Genomic DNA, 11,763 nt, shown 5'->3' on the forward strand with positions numbered 1-11,763 from the left:
CTGCCCCTCCATTCCCTGCCTTTCACTTGGCTCCTTTATGGCACAGTTGACAGATAGCACCCACCTGACAGATATTGCCCACTTCTCTCCCCCACAAAGGAGAAGAGAGCACAGGAGGGAAGGAAGAAGAGCTCAAGCTCCACTCCCTGGCCTGGGTGTACCAGGGGGCATTAGAGGCTGGTCGAGGGGTCACAGTGCTGACAGGTTTCCATGGCTCCAATATCATCATCCACTTTTGCCTTGACTGGGTTCCCATTGGGGTTTCTGCTTTGTTGTGCTCTTGTGGGTGGGAGGTTGCTTCCTCGAGCCTCAGTTCCATGAGGAGTGGGCATGGGTGGTGACCCCTGCCTGATGAGGCTACTGTGGGTCTCAGGAAGAGAAGTACCAAGCTCGGGCACAGAATGTGCACACAGAGACAGTGAGTGTCCTCGTGCTGGCCTCCTCTGCTCCCCCCACACCTTGCCTACTCTCCCTCCACTCCCCCATTCCCTCCCCACCTCCTCCCCAACCCTGACCAGGACCCAATGTGCCAGGGGATGCAAGCCAAGACTGTTCCAGTTGTGTGCTGGAGAAAGCCAGGCCACACTGAACCCAATGGGGACAACTATTGGGAGGTTCTTGCATTGTCGCACCTGGGAGAGTATGGGTGGAGCCGGCCCTGCGACCACAGCCTAGGAACCCAGCCAGCGCCTTGGAAGCTATGGGCAAACGCTTCATCACGTTCCATTCTCCTCTGGGTCAGCTTCCTCCTCCCCATGTCAGCTTCTACTCTTCCACCATCCAAGGAGGGGCAGGCCCTCTGTGTCACATCAAGTTTGAAAATCCCTGGAGGACTCTGATGGGCTCCTCGGGTAGGGCCTGCACCCCTAGGCTGGGCAGTCAGACTCCTGTGAAGAATGGCAGGAGAAAGGGCAGAAACAGCTGGGTAAGGCAGAAGCCAGGGGGCTTCTTCTCTGAGGGTAGAAGGAGGGCATGGGTGCTGCATAACTGAACGCTAAGTAGACCTCCACCCCCCTTTTCCAGTCATCTCTCAGAGCACCAGCAAGTGGACACTTGCCATCAAGTGAGGGACTGGAAAACTCTTCTCAGATGTCTGACTAGCCCTAAAACCTAAAACGAAAGCCTGACCCTGCACCTCCCCCACCCTCTACCACCACAAACCCCCAGATTACCCAGCAGTCAATCTCGGCTTCAACAAGCCCCACCATGTGCTCAGAACTTTCCCACCACCTTGAATCTGCCCGAGGTCATGTAGCAAAATCAAAACAGAAACCAACGAAGACAACAAAAGTATCTTGAAAGAAACAGAGACTATGTGAAAAAGGAAATTCTAAAAGAATAATATATTCTTGACTTCAGAGAGAATGAAAAAGTATTGCATCCTTGAAACCATCAAAAACATATTTAGCACACCTATATGTCCATGCTCTCTCAGCTAAGATGGCCTAGAAGTAATGACACCCCAGCAGCCAAAGCACACCCAGAGCCCAGGGACTGTTTTATAATGCCATTCTCCAACAGAAGAAATCAGGGTCCTAAATCAGCAATAGCTGATTCTCTGGCTGGGGCAGGGGATGCACAAGATGAGGCTGGAGCATCTTGTGGTACCAGAAAGTAGGGAAGTACTTACAAAGTACAAACACACACACACACACACACACACACACACACACACGGAGGGGATATGTCGAGAGCCAAATGAAAGAACTCCCAATGGCCACAGCTGGGACAATCTGAGCAATAAAAGAAATAACAGTATTGGATTATAATTCAGTACAAAATACATATCCATGAGCCTATACTCATGGAAATAAATGATTTAATAAATGAAAGAATAAATGGGGGAAGACAGACAAATCTGTACTGAATCCCAAATAATTTATGTAAATAACCCTGTCTCAAGGAAGTGAAGCATAACTCCCCACTATCTTTTATCTATCTATCTATCTATCTATCTATCTATCTATCTATCTATCTATCTATCGAGACAGCGTGAGTGAGGAAGGGGCAGAAGGAGAGAGAGAATCCCAAGCAGGCTCTGCACTGTCAGCGCAAACTCATGGACTGTGAGATCACGACCCGAGCTGAAATCAAGTCAGATGCTTAACTGACTGTACCACCCACCTGGGTGCCCCATCTCCTGAATCCTTAAGTGTGGGGTGGGAATAATGACCTCCATCCAAAGAGCTCAGCATGGAAAGGGAGAAAAATTAGAGTACCTGACAAGCACTACCTGAGGTGAGTGACCAAGATGACATAACAGTGACAAGACATGTTGATAGCAAGTGCCCCCTCTGTCGTGAAGTAATGAGAACGGCACTTTACTTCTGGGGGCTTCCTTCCCGAAACACATTACCCTAGTCTAACCATGCAAAAAGCATCAGACGAACCCAATTGGGGAACATTCTAGAAAATACCCAGCAGTGGTCCTCAAAAATGTCAAGATTATACAAAACAAGGAAAATCTGAGAAAAAGTCACAGCCAAGAGGAGCTTAAGGAGATGTGTCATGTGGTGTTAGGAAAAGGGCAGCCAAAAAAGAATATTAGATAAAAAAGAAATATGAATAAAGTATGCCCTGTGGTTAATTTTAAAAATATGTATTAAAATATATTTATATGTTCAGAGCAAAAAAAATGCTTTTGGAAATTAAATTGTATTGGCAGAAAGGAAAACTCTTAATAGTAAACAGGTTGGGAGAATAAATTAAATCTCCTATTTAGTAAGAGCAAAAAGATAAGATGCCCAATAAAAAAGAAAAGAAAGGAGAGGTCAGTCTAGTAGCTCCAGCCTCTGAAATAAGAGAGGCCAGACAAACAGAAAGAAATCCACCAAAAAGTAATTCAAGAAAATTTTCCAGAATGCGAGTGTGTGTGTGTGAGAGGGGGGGCAGCAGGCAGGAGGTACCAGCCTGAAGCCAACACTAAGTGAGAAGACACCCCAAGACACCTTGCTGTGATATTTCAGATCACAGGGGAGACGAAGAAGGAAATGAAAAGGTCATCTGTATCAGAGTGACTTTGAAGTTCTTAAACTGTGAACAAGATAACAGAACATCACGTTTACAATTCTGAGGAAAAGTTTTTTTTTCCTGTGACCTAGAATTCTGTATGTAGCTAACCCCCAGTCACGTGTGAGGAATAACATCATTTATTTCTCAAGGTCCCAAATGTTTACCTCCCAGCCTCCTTTATTCAAGAAGTATGTGCTCCACTAAAATGAAAAGAGGAAACTCAGAAGAAGGAAGACATAAGATACAGGAAGCAGGAGGACTAGGGAATCCCTCGGAGGATGCTGGGGCGATCCCAGGACAGCAGCTCTGCTCTGGATGTGGAGGGGCTGAGCCGTCCTGCCTCTGTGTGACCTGAGACAGACAGACAGACAGACAGTCATCACTAAGACCCTCCCCGCCTCCATCAGGCCATCCTCTTAACCCAAGGACAGAATGCCCAGGAGAGCTTGGCCCAGATTCTTGTCAGGACTTGGCTGGTCCTGACCATGTGCTGCTGAGGGTCTCTCCCCTCATGCTCTGCTGAGGACACAAGTATCACCCCCGGAAGTTCTCAGCTTTTCCCCAACAGCCGGAGGCAGGCCATGGCGGCTCGGAAGTGGATGCCTCTGATGGTCCGGTGCCCAGTGCACGCCTCAGCCTTGCCAGGCGCCCGACTGTGGAGAGCCCTGTGTTTCCCCAGACTCACGTGTGACCTTGCTCAGCACTTCCCCAGAAGGGGCCTCATCAGCTCCCAGCGAAGGGGAACTCGGACCACAACCCCGGAGGCTGTTCTCCTCACCCCCTCCTGGAGCCCATGTCCAGCGGGGGCAGTGCTGCCCCCTCCTTGCACAGCTGGTGTGTGCTTGCCCTCCAGTTTTGAGACTAGGTCGTATATGACTTGGGGAGAGATACACAGGTAGAACGATAATGAAAAGCAAGAGACCGATTCTCACAGAAGTCAGGATGGTCATTGCCTCTTGGGTGTAAAAATGAAGTGTTTCTCTAGGTCTTGTCCAAATAAAAATGTTCTGGCTGGTTCGTAAAGTCTCCTAATCTCAGAAGTTGTAATGACCACAGTCTGAGTAAAAAGGCAGAAATTAACACCAGTGTTTCCAGCAGGATTTATGCCCTGGTTAATCTGTGGGAAGGGCTGGCGGATGTCAGTTGGACAAAGCCGCTGTGGCTCCTGGGCTCCTGCCAGAAGCAGGATTCAGAAGTGGGATTCCAGTGACGCCTGGGTGGCTCAGTTAGTTAAGCATCCAGCTTCAGATCAGTTCATGATCTCATGATTCTCGGGTCCAAGCCCCACATCAGTCTCCGTGCCGACAGCTCAGAGCCTGGATCCTGCTTCAGATTCTGTTCTTCAGATTCTCCCTCTCTCTCTGCCCCTCCCCTGCTCTCAAAAATAAATAAACATTGAAAAAAATTTTTTCAAGCAGGATTCTGTCGGAGCTGCAGGAAGCCTCTGCTGGAGGCCCAGTGCCTGGAGCACTGTGGGGTGGTGAGTTTCAGGCAGCACTGCCATGGCGAGTGCTTTGGAGCTAAGGGCCATGGCGGGACCTCCTGTGTGCTTCTGCCAGGGGAGAAATAAACAACGTGATTGCTCAAAAAACAATATGACTTCTAAATTATCTTCCAAATCTTCTGCAATGCCTCTCGCTGGTGGAATTTAACCTGGAAATGTAATTCCCAGGTTGCCACGCCCTGCGCTATAGGGGACAGCATAGAAAAGGATGGAAAACTTACAAAGTCACCCACAGATAATCCTGAACAAAGGACTGATGGTTTACTAGAGTTACTCACACCAACTAGTGGTCATGAGGACGTGGTTCAAGCTGCCCGGGAGAGCCACTTTTATCGGGAGCCTGAAGTCTGACCCCACAAGCCTTCGGAACTCTATCTCTGGCTTCTCATCTTCCTGCCTGATCAATAAAATCAATAATATCGGTGACTAGGATAGTCTCATGGAAATAAAAAAGTGTTGCCCATGCCTGCATGCTGCCTTCAGACTCTGGGCAGCCATCTGAAACAGCATCATGGGGCCCGGCCCCCTGCAACAGCTCTTCAGTCAACTCAACCAAGAGTCCCAAATATCCCACGTTTTTTTCCATTGTGTAAGATAAAGTCTTCATTTTCATGCTAGAAGCATGCAGGTCCCAGGTGTAAGCATAATGGCACTGGCTACCGAGAAATGGGGCTTTGGGGCGCCTGAGTGTCTCAGTCGTTTAAGCATCTGACTTCGGCTCAGGCTGTGGTCTCTGGTTCGTGGGTTCTAGTTCCCAATTGGGTGGAGCCTGCTTGAGATTCTCTCTCTCTGCTCTTCCCCCACTCATGTCTTCTCTTTCTCTCAAAATAAATAAACTTCGAAAGAAAAAGAAAAGGAAGGAAGGAAGGAAGGAAGGAGGGAAGGAAGGAAGGGGGCTCACTCCCACCAGACAATGCTGAGTTCCTATTTTCCGGAGCCCTCACACAATCCAAGTAAACGAAAAGAATGAGAGTAACAAAACTCCAAATGCACAAGCCAGAAAAGAATTGTACTGTCTTTATTGTCTTAAAATTGCATAGTATTTTGATTGTGCACGCTTTTAAACGGAGGGCAAGAAAGCCCACTTGAAAACTAGTGTCTTGCACGGGATATCTCAAGCTGTTTTACTATAGGTAGGAGCAGGGACCAAAAATGCTGCCTGGGCTTAAAAAGAACCATAAGCAGATTTAACAGAAGTTGGAGAGTCAGAGGGATTTATAGGAGAAGAATCTGTCGAAGGACATTGAGATTTTGGGGGAGGGGGCAATGCCTTGTGCTCAAATCTGAGATGACTGCCCTCTGCCAGGAGGCTGGGGTGCATGGTCTGGGCATTACGTCGGCTACAGAAAGCCACATACTAGAAAAATAACTTAAAAGCTATACAATCATCATTATAAATATTTTGTCTCTCAAAACTAACTAGTGTTGGTTAAAAAAGGTTCACAGTTACTCTGAAGAGAGCTGTGTCTCTATTGCACAGTAGTGGAAAAGTCCGCTCTGATCCCCATGTGTAAACAATGATTCCCTTCTCCTCTGGCGACTTCAGGACACAGAGAAACAGTATCTGCTGTGAGCAAAGCACTTGGGTACAAGGCACGTGAAAGCTTGTCAAGTTCTACTGGGATCTACTCGGAACACACAGAACGCCTGCTGTTCTCCCCACTTGGCGGCAGTGGGACAGGCCTCCTCGGGCTCTTGTTCTCTATTCCACCGTTACAGACTTGGCCAGGTTTCTGGGGAAGTCGACCTGCAACGATAGAAAGGGGCTTCTCAGGACTCCACAGATGCCAGCAACCTGCTGTATCATCAAGCCGATTATCTCGGGGTGCTTGGGGACGAAAGGAGGAGTGTTCCCGGTCGCCTTTGACCATGAGTCCCTGGAGACCTACATCTTGGAAGTGGTTCCTTGCTCCAGGAACTTCACTCAACTATAGAATGTTTAGTTCATTCAATATACATTTATTGTGCACCTGACAGGCGTCATGCTGTGTTAACCCTAGTAAGAGGATGTGATGCGTGCTACTAAAACCCAGCTTGTCCGATTCACATTTCTTGGAAGGAGACGTACTATCCACGAGGCTCGTTAGTTCAGGGTGAGGGTTGGGAGGAAGATGTGATGGGGATGGTCGATATGGTAGGCTTCAACTTTATCTGCAGTGTCTCATGTTGCTTATGTTATTTTAATTTTATTTTTATTTTTACTTTTTTTTTAAGGTCTATTTTGTTTTGAGAGACAAACAGAGACAGAACACAAGTGAGGGAAGGGCAGAGAGAAAGGAAGACATAGAATAAGAAGCAGGCTCCAGGCTCTGCGCTATCAGCAGCTCGAACCCACAAACCGTGAGATCACGACCTGAGCTGAAGTCAGACACTCAATCGACTGAGCCACCCAGGCATCCTTTCTTTTGCTTATGTTTTTAAAAGAGAAACAAATATGACAAAATGTTAGTGGAAGTTCTGGATTTGTACACTAGTTACTTGTTACATTGTTTTCTTTAAGGTTATGTATCTTCAAAAGCTTCTTAAAACACAATTGTAATGAAACTTGTATTTCTTTACTCAGTGAATTGCATATTCTTCCACACTTGCCTGTGGTTATTTTCTGGAACATAAACTGATGATATATGTTAGAAGTCTCATGGGGTGCCTGGGTGGCTCAGTGGGTTAAGTATCCAACTTTGTCTCAAGGTCATGATCTCAAGGCCTGTGAGTTCAAGCCCCAGGTCAGGCTCTGTGCTGACAGCTTGAAGCCTGGAGCCTGCCTCAGATTCTGTGTCTTCCTCTCTCTCTCTCTCTCTCTCTCTCTCTCTCCCCCTCCCTGGCTTGAGCTCTATCTCTCTTTCTCTCTTTCAAAAATAAACATTAAAAAACCTTTTTTTAAAAAAAAAAGGAGTCTCAAAATGTTGAATCATTTGCTAGACTGAGGATGAATTTAAATGTGGGAGGAAGATGTACATGCAAAGATGTTCACTGCAGTTGTGATTTATATAGATATTCCCCCAAATCAGCAACAGTTTAAGGAACAGAAGACTGGCTAAGTCATCGTTACAATCCATATTATAAGACTGTGTTGGGATATTGTGCAATGATTAAATGTTGCTTACAGGAAATTCAAGATGTAAAAAAATACTTGTAAATATATTCAAAAGGAAGGTGTAAAATGTCATCCTTGATACACTGTCAAAAAATCTTTAAAAAATCCACACGCACAAGAAGACTGACATAGATGATTAAATTCGCTAATTAACATTGCCTCTCTGGGTTTAATAATATGAATTTAATAATATGCTCTTCATAATCTTGCAGTCCCAAATTGTTTTCAAGGGGTAGAAGTTACTTTAAAAAGAGAGTTATTTTAAATGAAATTACCTTCCCTATGAATATTTACAACAAATAAGCATTTAAGAACAAAATCAGGGGCACCCAGGTGGCTCAGTTGGTGAAAGCTCTGACTCTTGATTTCAGCTCAGGTCAGAATCTCACAGTTCATGAGTTCGAGCCCCATATCAGGCTTTGCACTGTCAGTAGGGAGCCTGCTTGGGATCCTCTCTCTTTCTCTCTCTCTCTCTCTCTCTCTCCATCCCTCTCTCTCTCTCTGTCTCTAAAAATAAATAAAATTTAAAAAAGAACAAAGTCAAACTCTGGGGTTACAATCTTCCCCTTTGAGTGTTCGGTGTCATCTTAGACATACGTCATATCCTCGGAGAACAGCCAGGTGGAAGGACAGGAGCTGCAGCGGAATCACGCTCAGGATGCCCTGGAGGCAGTCCACCGTGTGGGGCAGCTCGATAGTCTTGTATGCAAACTTAGAACTCTCGGTGTCATCCCGGGAGCACAGTATAATCGGGCGACCCTGGAGCGGAGAAACAGGATCCCAACATGCAGATGGTCCTGAAAGTAGCAACCCCCACATACCAGCCGAGTTTCTGTTCAATCTTACTGCAGGGAGAACAGTAATCTTTCACGTTTGTGGAATTATGGGTGAGGTGATATGCACGACTGGAGTGAGGGGCAAGGTGTTTGATGTTGTTTGGGGAGCCCCTCTCCCTTCCCTGTAGGATGATCACCATCCTGTGGCATTCATGCAGCACCCATTTGTTGAGTGGCTTCCATGTGCCTTGCCAAGGGCAGGGCACACCCACTCCTCACTCTGAGGGGACTCATAACTGAGTGGTAGAAAATAAAAATGTAAACAAGCCAACCAATGAATAACGATGAATTCCAGAGGAGTGGCAGAAAGGCAATAAAACATGATAATATGACTGGGAGGTCTGGGAAGCCCTTTCTAAAAAGGGGACATTTGCACGAGACCTAAATAACCAGAGGTCAATTCTCTGAAAAGTGGTGGCAAGTACATTCAGGGCAGAGGGAACAGCCAGAGCAGAGGCTCAGAGACAGAAATCAGCATGGCTCCTTCAGCTTGCAGCACAGAAGGAGCCAGATAATGCCGGCTTGTGGTCACTCTGGTGTTACGGGAAGCCACAGAAAGGTTTCGAGCAAGGCAGTGAAGTGATTTGTGTTTTAAACCTTCTCTCTGGCCACTGTGCTGAGCTAGGCATGGCAGCCACTGACTCAAAGGCATTGTTGGACTTCACCCCCCCCGTAACTTAGTGAGTCGTCCCAGGATGGATCTGTGGGGGCTCGTGCTGCCACGTCAGGGCAGCTCCATGCCTGGTATCTGGGGCAGCTCAGGGCAATCTGGGTCACAAGGTCTCACTAAAGAGCCATTATGCACATGGCCACAGGCTGACCAGTCATTTCTGAATGTGTGTACCCCTCATGAGGGGGCCTAGGAGAGAGCGCATGGTCACACCTGCTCAGTGGCAGGACAGCTCATAACCAGTGCTGGCCAATGGTGGTTGAGGTGGGCTTATTTGGGAGAGGACAGGAGAGAGGGGGACCCAGACCCAGCTGTGAGCCCTCACCTGGCGGGCCGTGACCTGCTGCAGGGCATTCTGGCATTTGGCAAAGCAAGGGTCCTTCATGATGACCATGATGACGGGCATCTGCTTGTCGATCAGTGCCAAGGGTCCGTGCTTCAGCTCCCCCGCCAGGATGCCTTCTGAGTGCATATAGGTTATCTCTTTAATTTTCTGGGGAAACACAAGGCAGGGTCAGCGTGACAGTGGACAGACATGGGGGTAGGGCAGATGGGCCAGAGAAGGGAGGAAGGGGAGCTGGCAGAGGGATGAGCCCAGAAGGCGGGGAGCTGAGGGCCGCAAGCCGGATGCATGAGGTGGTCAGCAGCACTGAGGGCGGCTGGCAAAGCCAGGACCAAGGGAGAGGCTGCTGCTGTTGGGAGCGTGCACAAGGCCCAGCACGCAGCCTGTGTTCCCCAAACCAGCCCCCAGCACAGCCACCACCTTGCACAGACAAGTCAATGTCCATCTGGCTCCCCTTCCACTGTGTGGCTGGCCCCGTGTCCTCCCCACAGTTATAATTTGTTTTTGTTTTTTTTAAAATGTTTTATTTATTTCTAGGAGAGAGAGAGAGAGAGACAGCGTGAACAGGGGAGGGTCAGAGAGAGAGGGAGTCACAGACTGAAACAGGCTCCAGGCTCTGAGCTGGCAGTCAGCACAGAGCCCGACGCGGGGCTCGAACCCACGAACCGTGAGATCATGACCTAAGCGAAAGTCGGACGCTTAACCGACTAAGCCACCCAGGCGCCCCACCCACAGTTATAATTTGTAAGGATGGCACTGCATTCTATCCAGATATGTCTTTCTTCAATGATCTGATTGATCATCCCTCCAATTCTAGACCATTAATAACTTCCAAAGGGTTGCCCCAACTTACTTATGAGGCAAAATCACATGCATCGGGCTGTTACTGGAATTTCCCCCATGTTCAGGGAGATCTGTTTCTATGCAGTTCCCATTAAACCTACGTCACTGAGCTGGTGTCAAGTAAACCTCAGCAACCCTAGAACTATATATTTGGGGGGGTGGACACCGTCAGCAGTGTGGGTGGCTCTGCCCTGGATGCCACAGACAGCTGGAGTGCTGGCCCCCAGGAGACCACAGAGGGGCCATTGACATGTGCCAACAGCAGCGTCAAAGCTTCTTTCTTTCCCCCCATGACTGACTGGGAGCCGCAGCTGAATACGCATCTTTCAGCAGCGCGCTCGGGACACTGCAGCTGAACCCCCGGCCCCCTGCGCCAGGTGGCAGAGGCATAGGGGGAGCTGAAAGTGTACTCCACCCAGCCCCCTGCAGTGGCTTGCTCTCTACTAAGAGGAGGGAGCCAAGCTGGGCCAGGAAGGATCCCCAAGGGCTGCCTCACCTGTGACCCTGTCTCCTGTTTTCTTTGGTTGGGCATTCCCAACCATAAGCAGCAAGCAGGCGGTGAGTAGAGGACTAGCACTAGGCTCAGATTCCTGGACAGCACCGTCCCACCCTCTCCATGGCTCCGTGGTCCTGGCACCTGTCCCTTACTCAGCTTTCCTACTCAGCTTTGGCTCTTTTATTGCCCCAGGGGGACAAAAGAACCAATTAGCAGTTTGATAAAAGCAAGCCTTCGGAGCTCATTCCTTTGGGATCTCCATATCGCCTTGCAAGTCTGAGGGGTAACGGGATGATCCACAGAGCCCACCCCACAATGTTTACCAGCCCAGATCTTCCTGCACAGGCAGCTTGTGGTCATGGAAATAACCCAAGGCCACACGGAACTGAGTACGAATCTCAGACTAGTCACTCCCTCCTGAGCAAGACGCACCTTTGGGGGTCTAGTTCTCTCCTAGGTGAAGTGTGAACAATAACTGCCAAGCTCTCAGAAGACACTCATGAGGAATGAATGGACTACCCCAGATGGAGCTCGGTGCAGGTCGGCCCCTCAGAGGCTCACCCCAGGGTGCCCTGTCCCTTTCTCTTCAGGAGACCAGGAGCCTCCACCTCAGTGTCCTCAGGGCTCAAACAGGTCATGAGCTGATGCTTGAGGAAGCTTCACACAAGCAGCAGCAAGTCCCCAACAACCCCCCAAGCCCAGCGCCCTTCCCACTTTCCCGCTGAAATCTCGGGTGTCCCCCATACCGGCCCTCATGTACAGGCTGGTGGAGGTGGGGGTTGGGCAAAGGAGGCTCACCAGGGCTCCTTCCAGGCATGTGGCATAGTTATAGCCGCGTCCCATGACCAGGAGCGATCTCTGGGTGTAGAGCTCCAGGGCCAGGTCATGAATCTTTTCGTCCAGCAACAGCACTTCCTTGATCAGCCCTAAGTGGTGAACACAGAGAGGGTTTGTGAGTTATACAG

General features: G+C 48.8%; 1 protein-coding gene across 1 annotated transcript in view; it reads right to left on the bottom strand.

The window, feature by feature from the left end:
- Positions 1-5,516: 5,516 nt before the first annotated feature.
- Positions 5,517-11,763, bottom strand: part of GFPT2 (glutamine-fructose-6-phosphate transaminase 2) — a gene marked incomplete at its 5' end in the record, with an annotated part of 29,169 nt that continues 22,922 nt past the window's right edge. The window contains 4 exons of the mRNA XM_039252867.1: positions 5,517-6,263; positions 8,208-8,369; positions 9,442-9,609; positions 11,597-11,724. Of these exons, the coding sequence (XP_039108798.1) occupies positions 6,219-6,263; positions 8,208-8,369; positions 9,442-9,609; positions 11,597-11,724 (503 nt within the window). The remainder of the gene's footprint in view (positions 6,264-8,207; positions 8,370-9,441; positions 9,610-11,596; positions 11,725-11,763) is intronic.

The sequence above is a fragment of the Hyaena hyaena genome, unplaced genomic scaffold, assembly GCF_003009895.1.
Source record: "Hyaena hyaena isolate Hyena2069 unplaced genomic scaffold, ASM300989v1 scaffold_428, whole genome shotgun sequence".
Classification (NCBI taxonomy): Eukaryota; Metazoa; Chordata; class Mammalia; order Carnivora; family Hyaenidae; genus Hyaena; species Hyaena hyaena.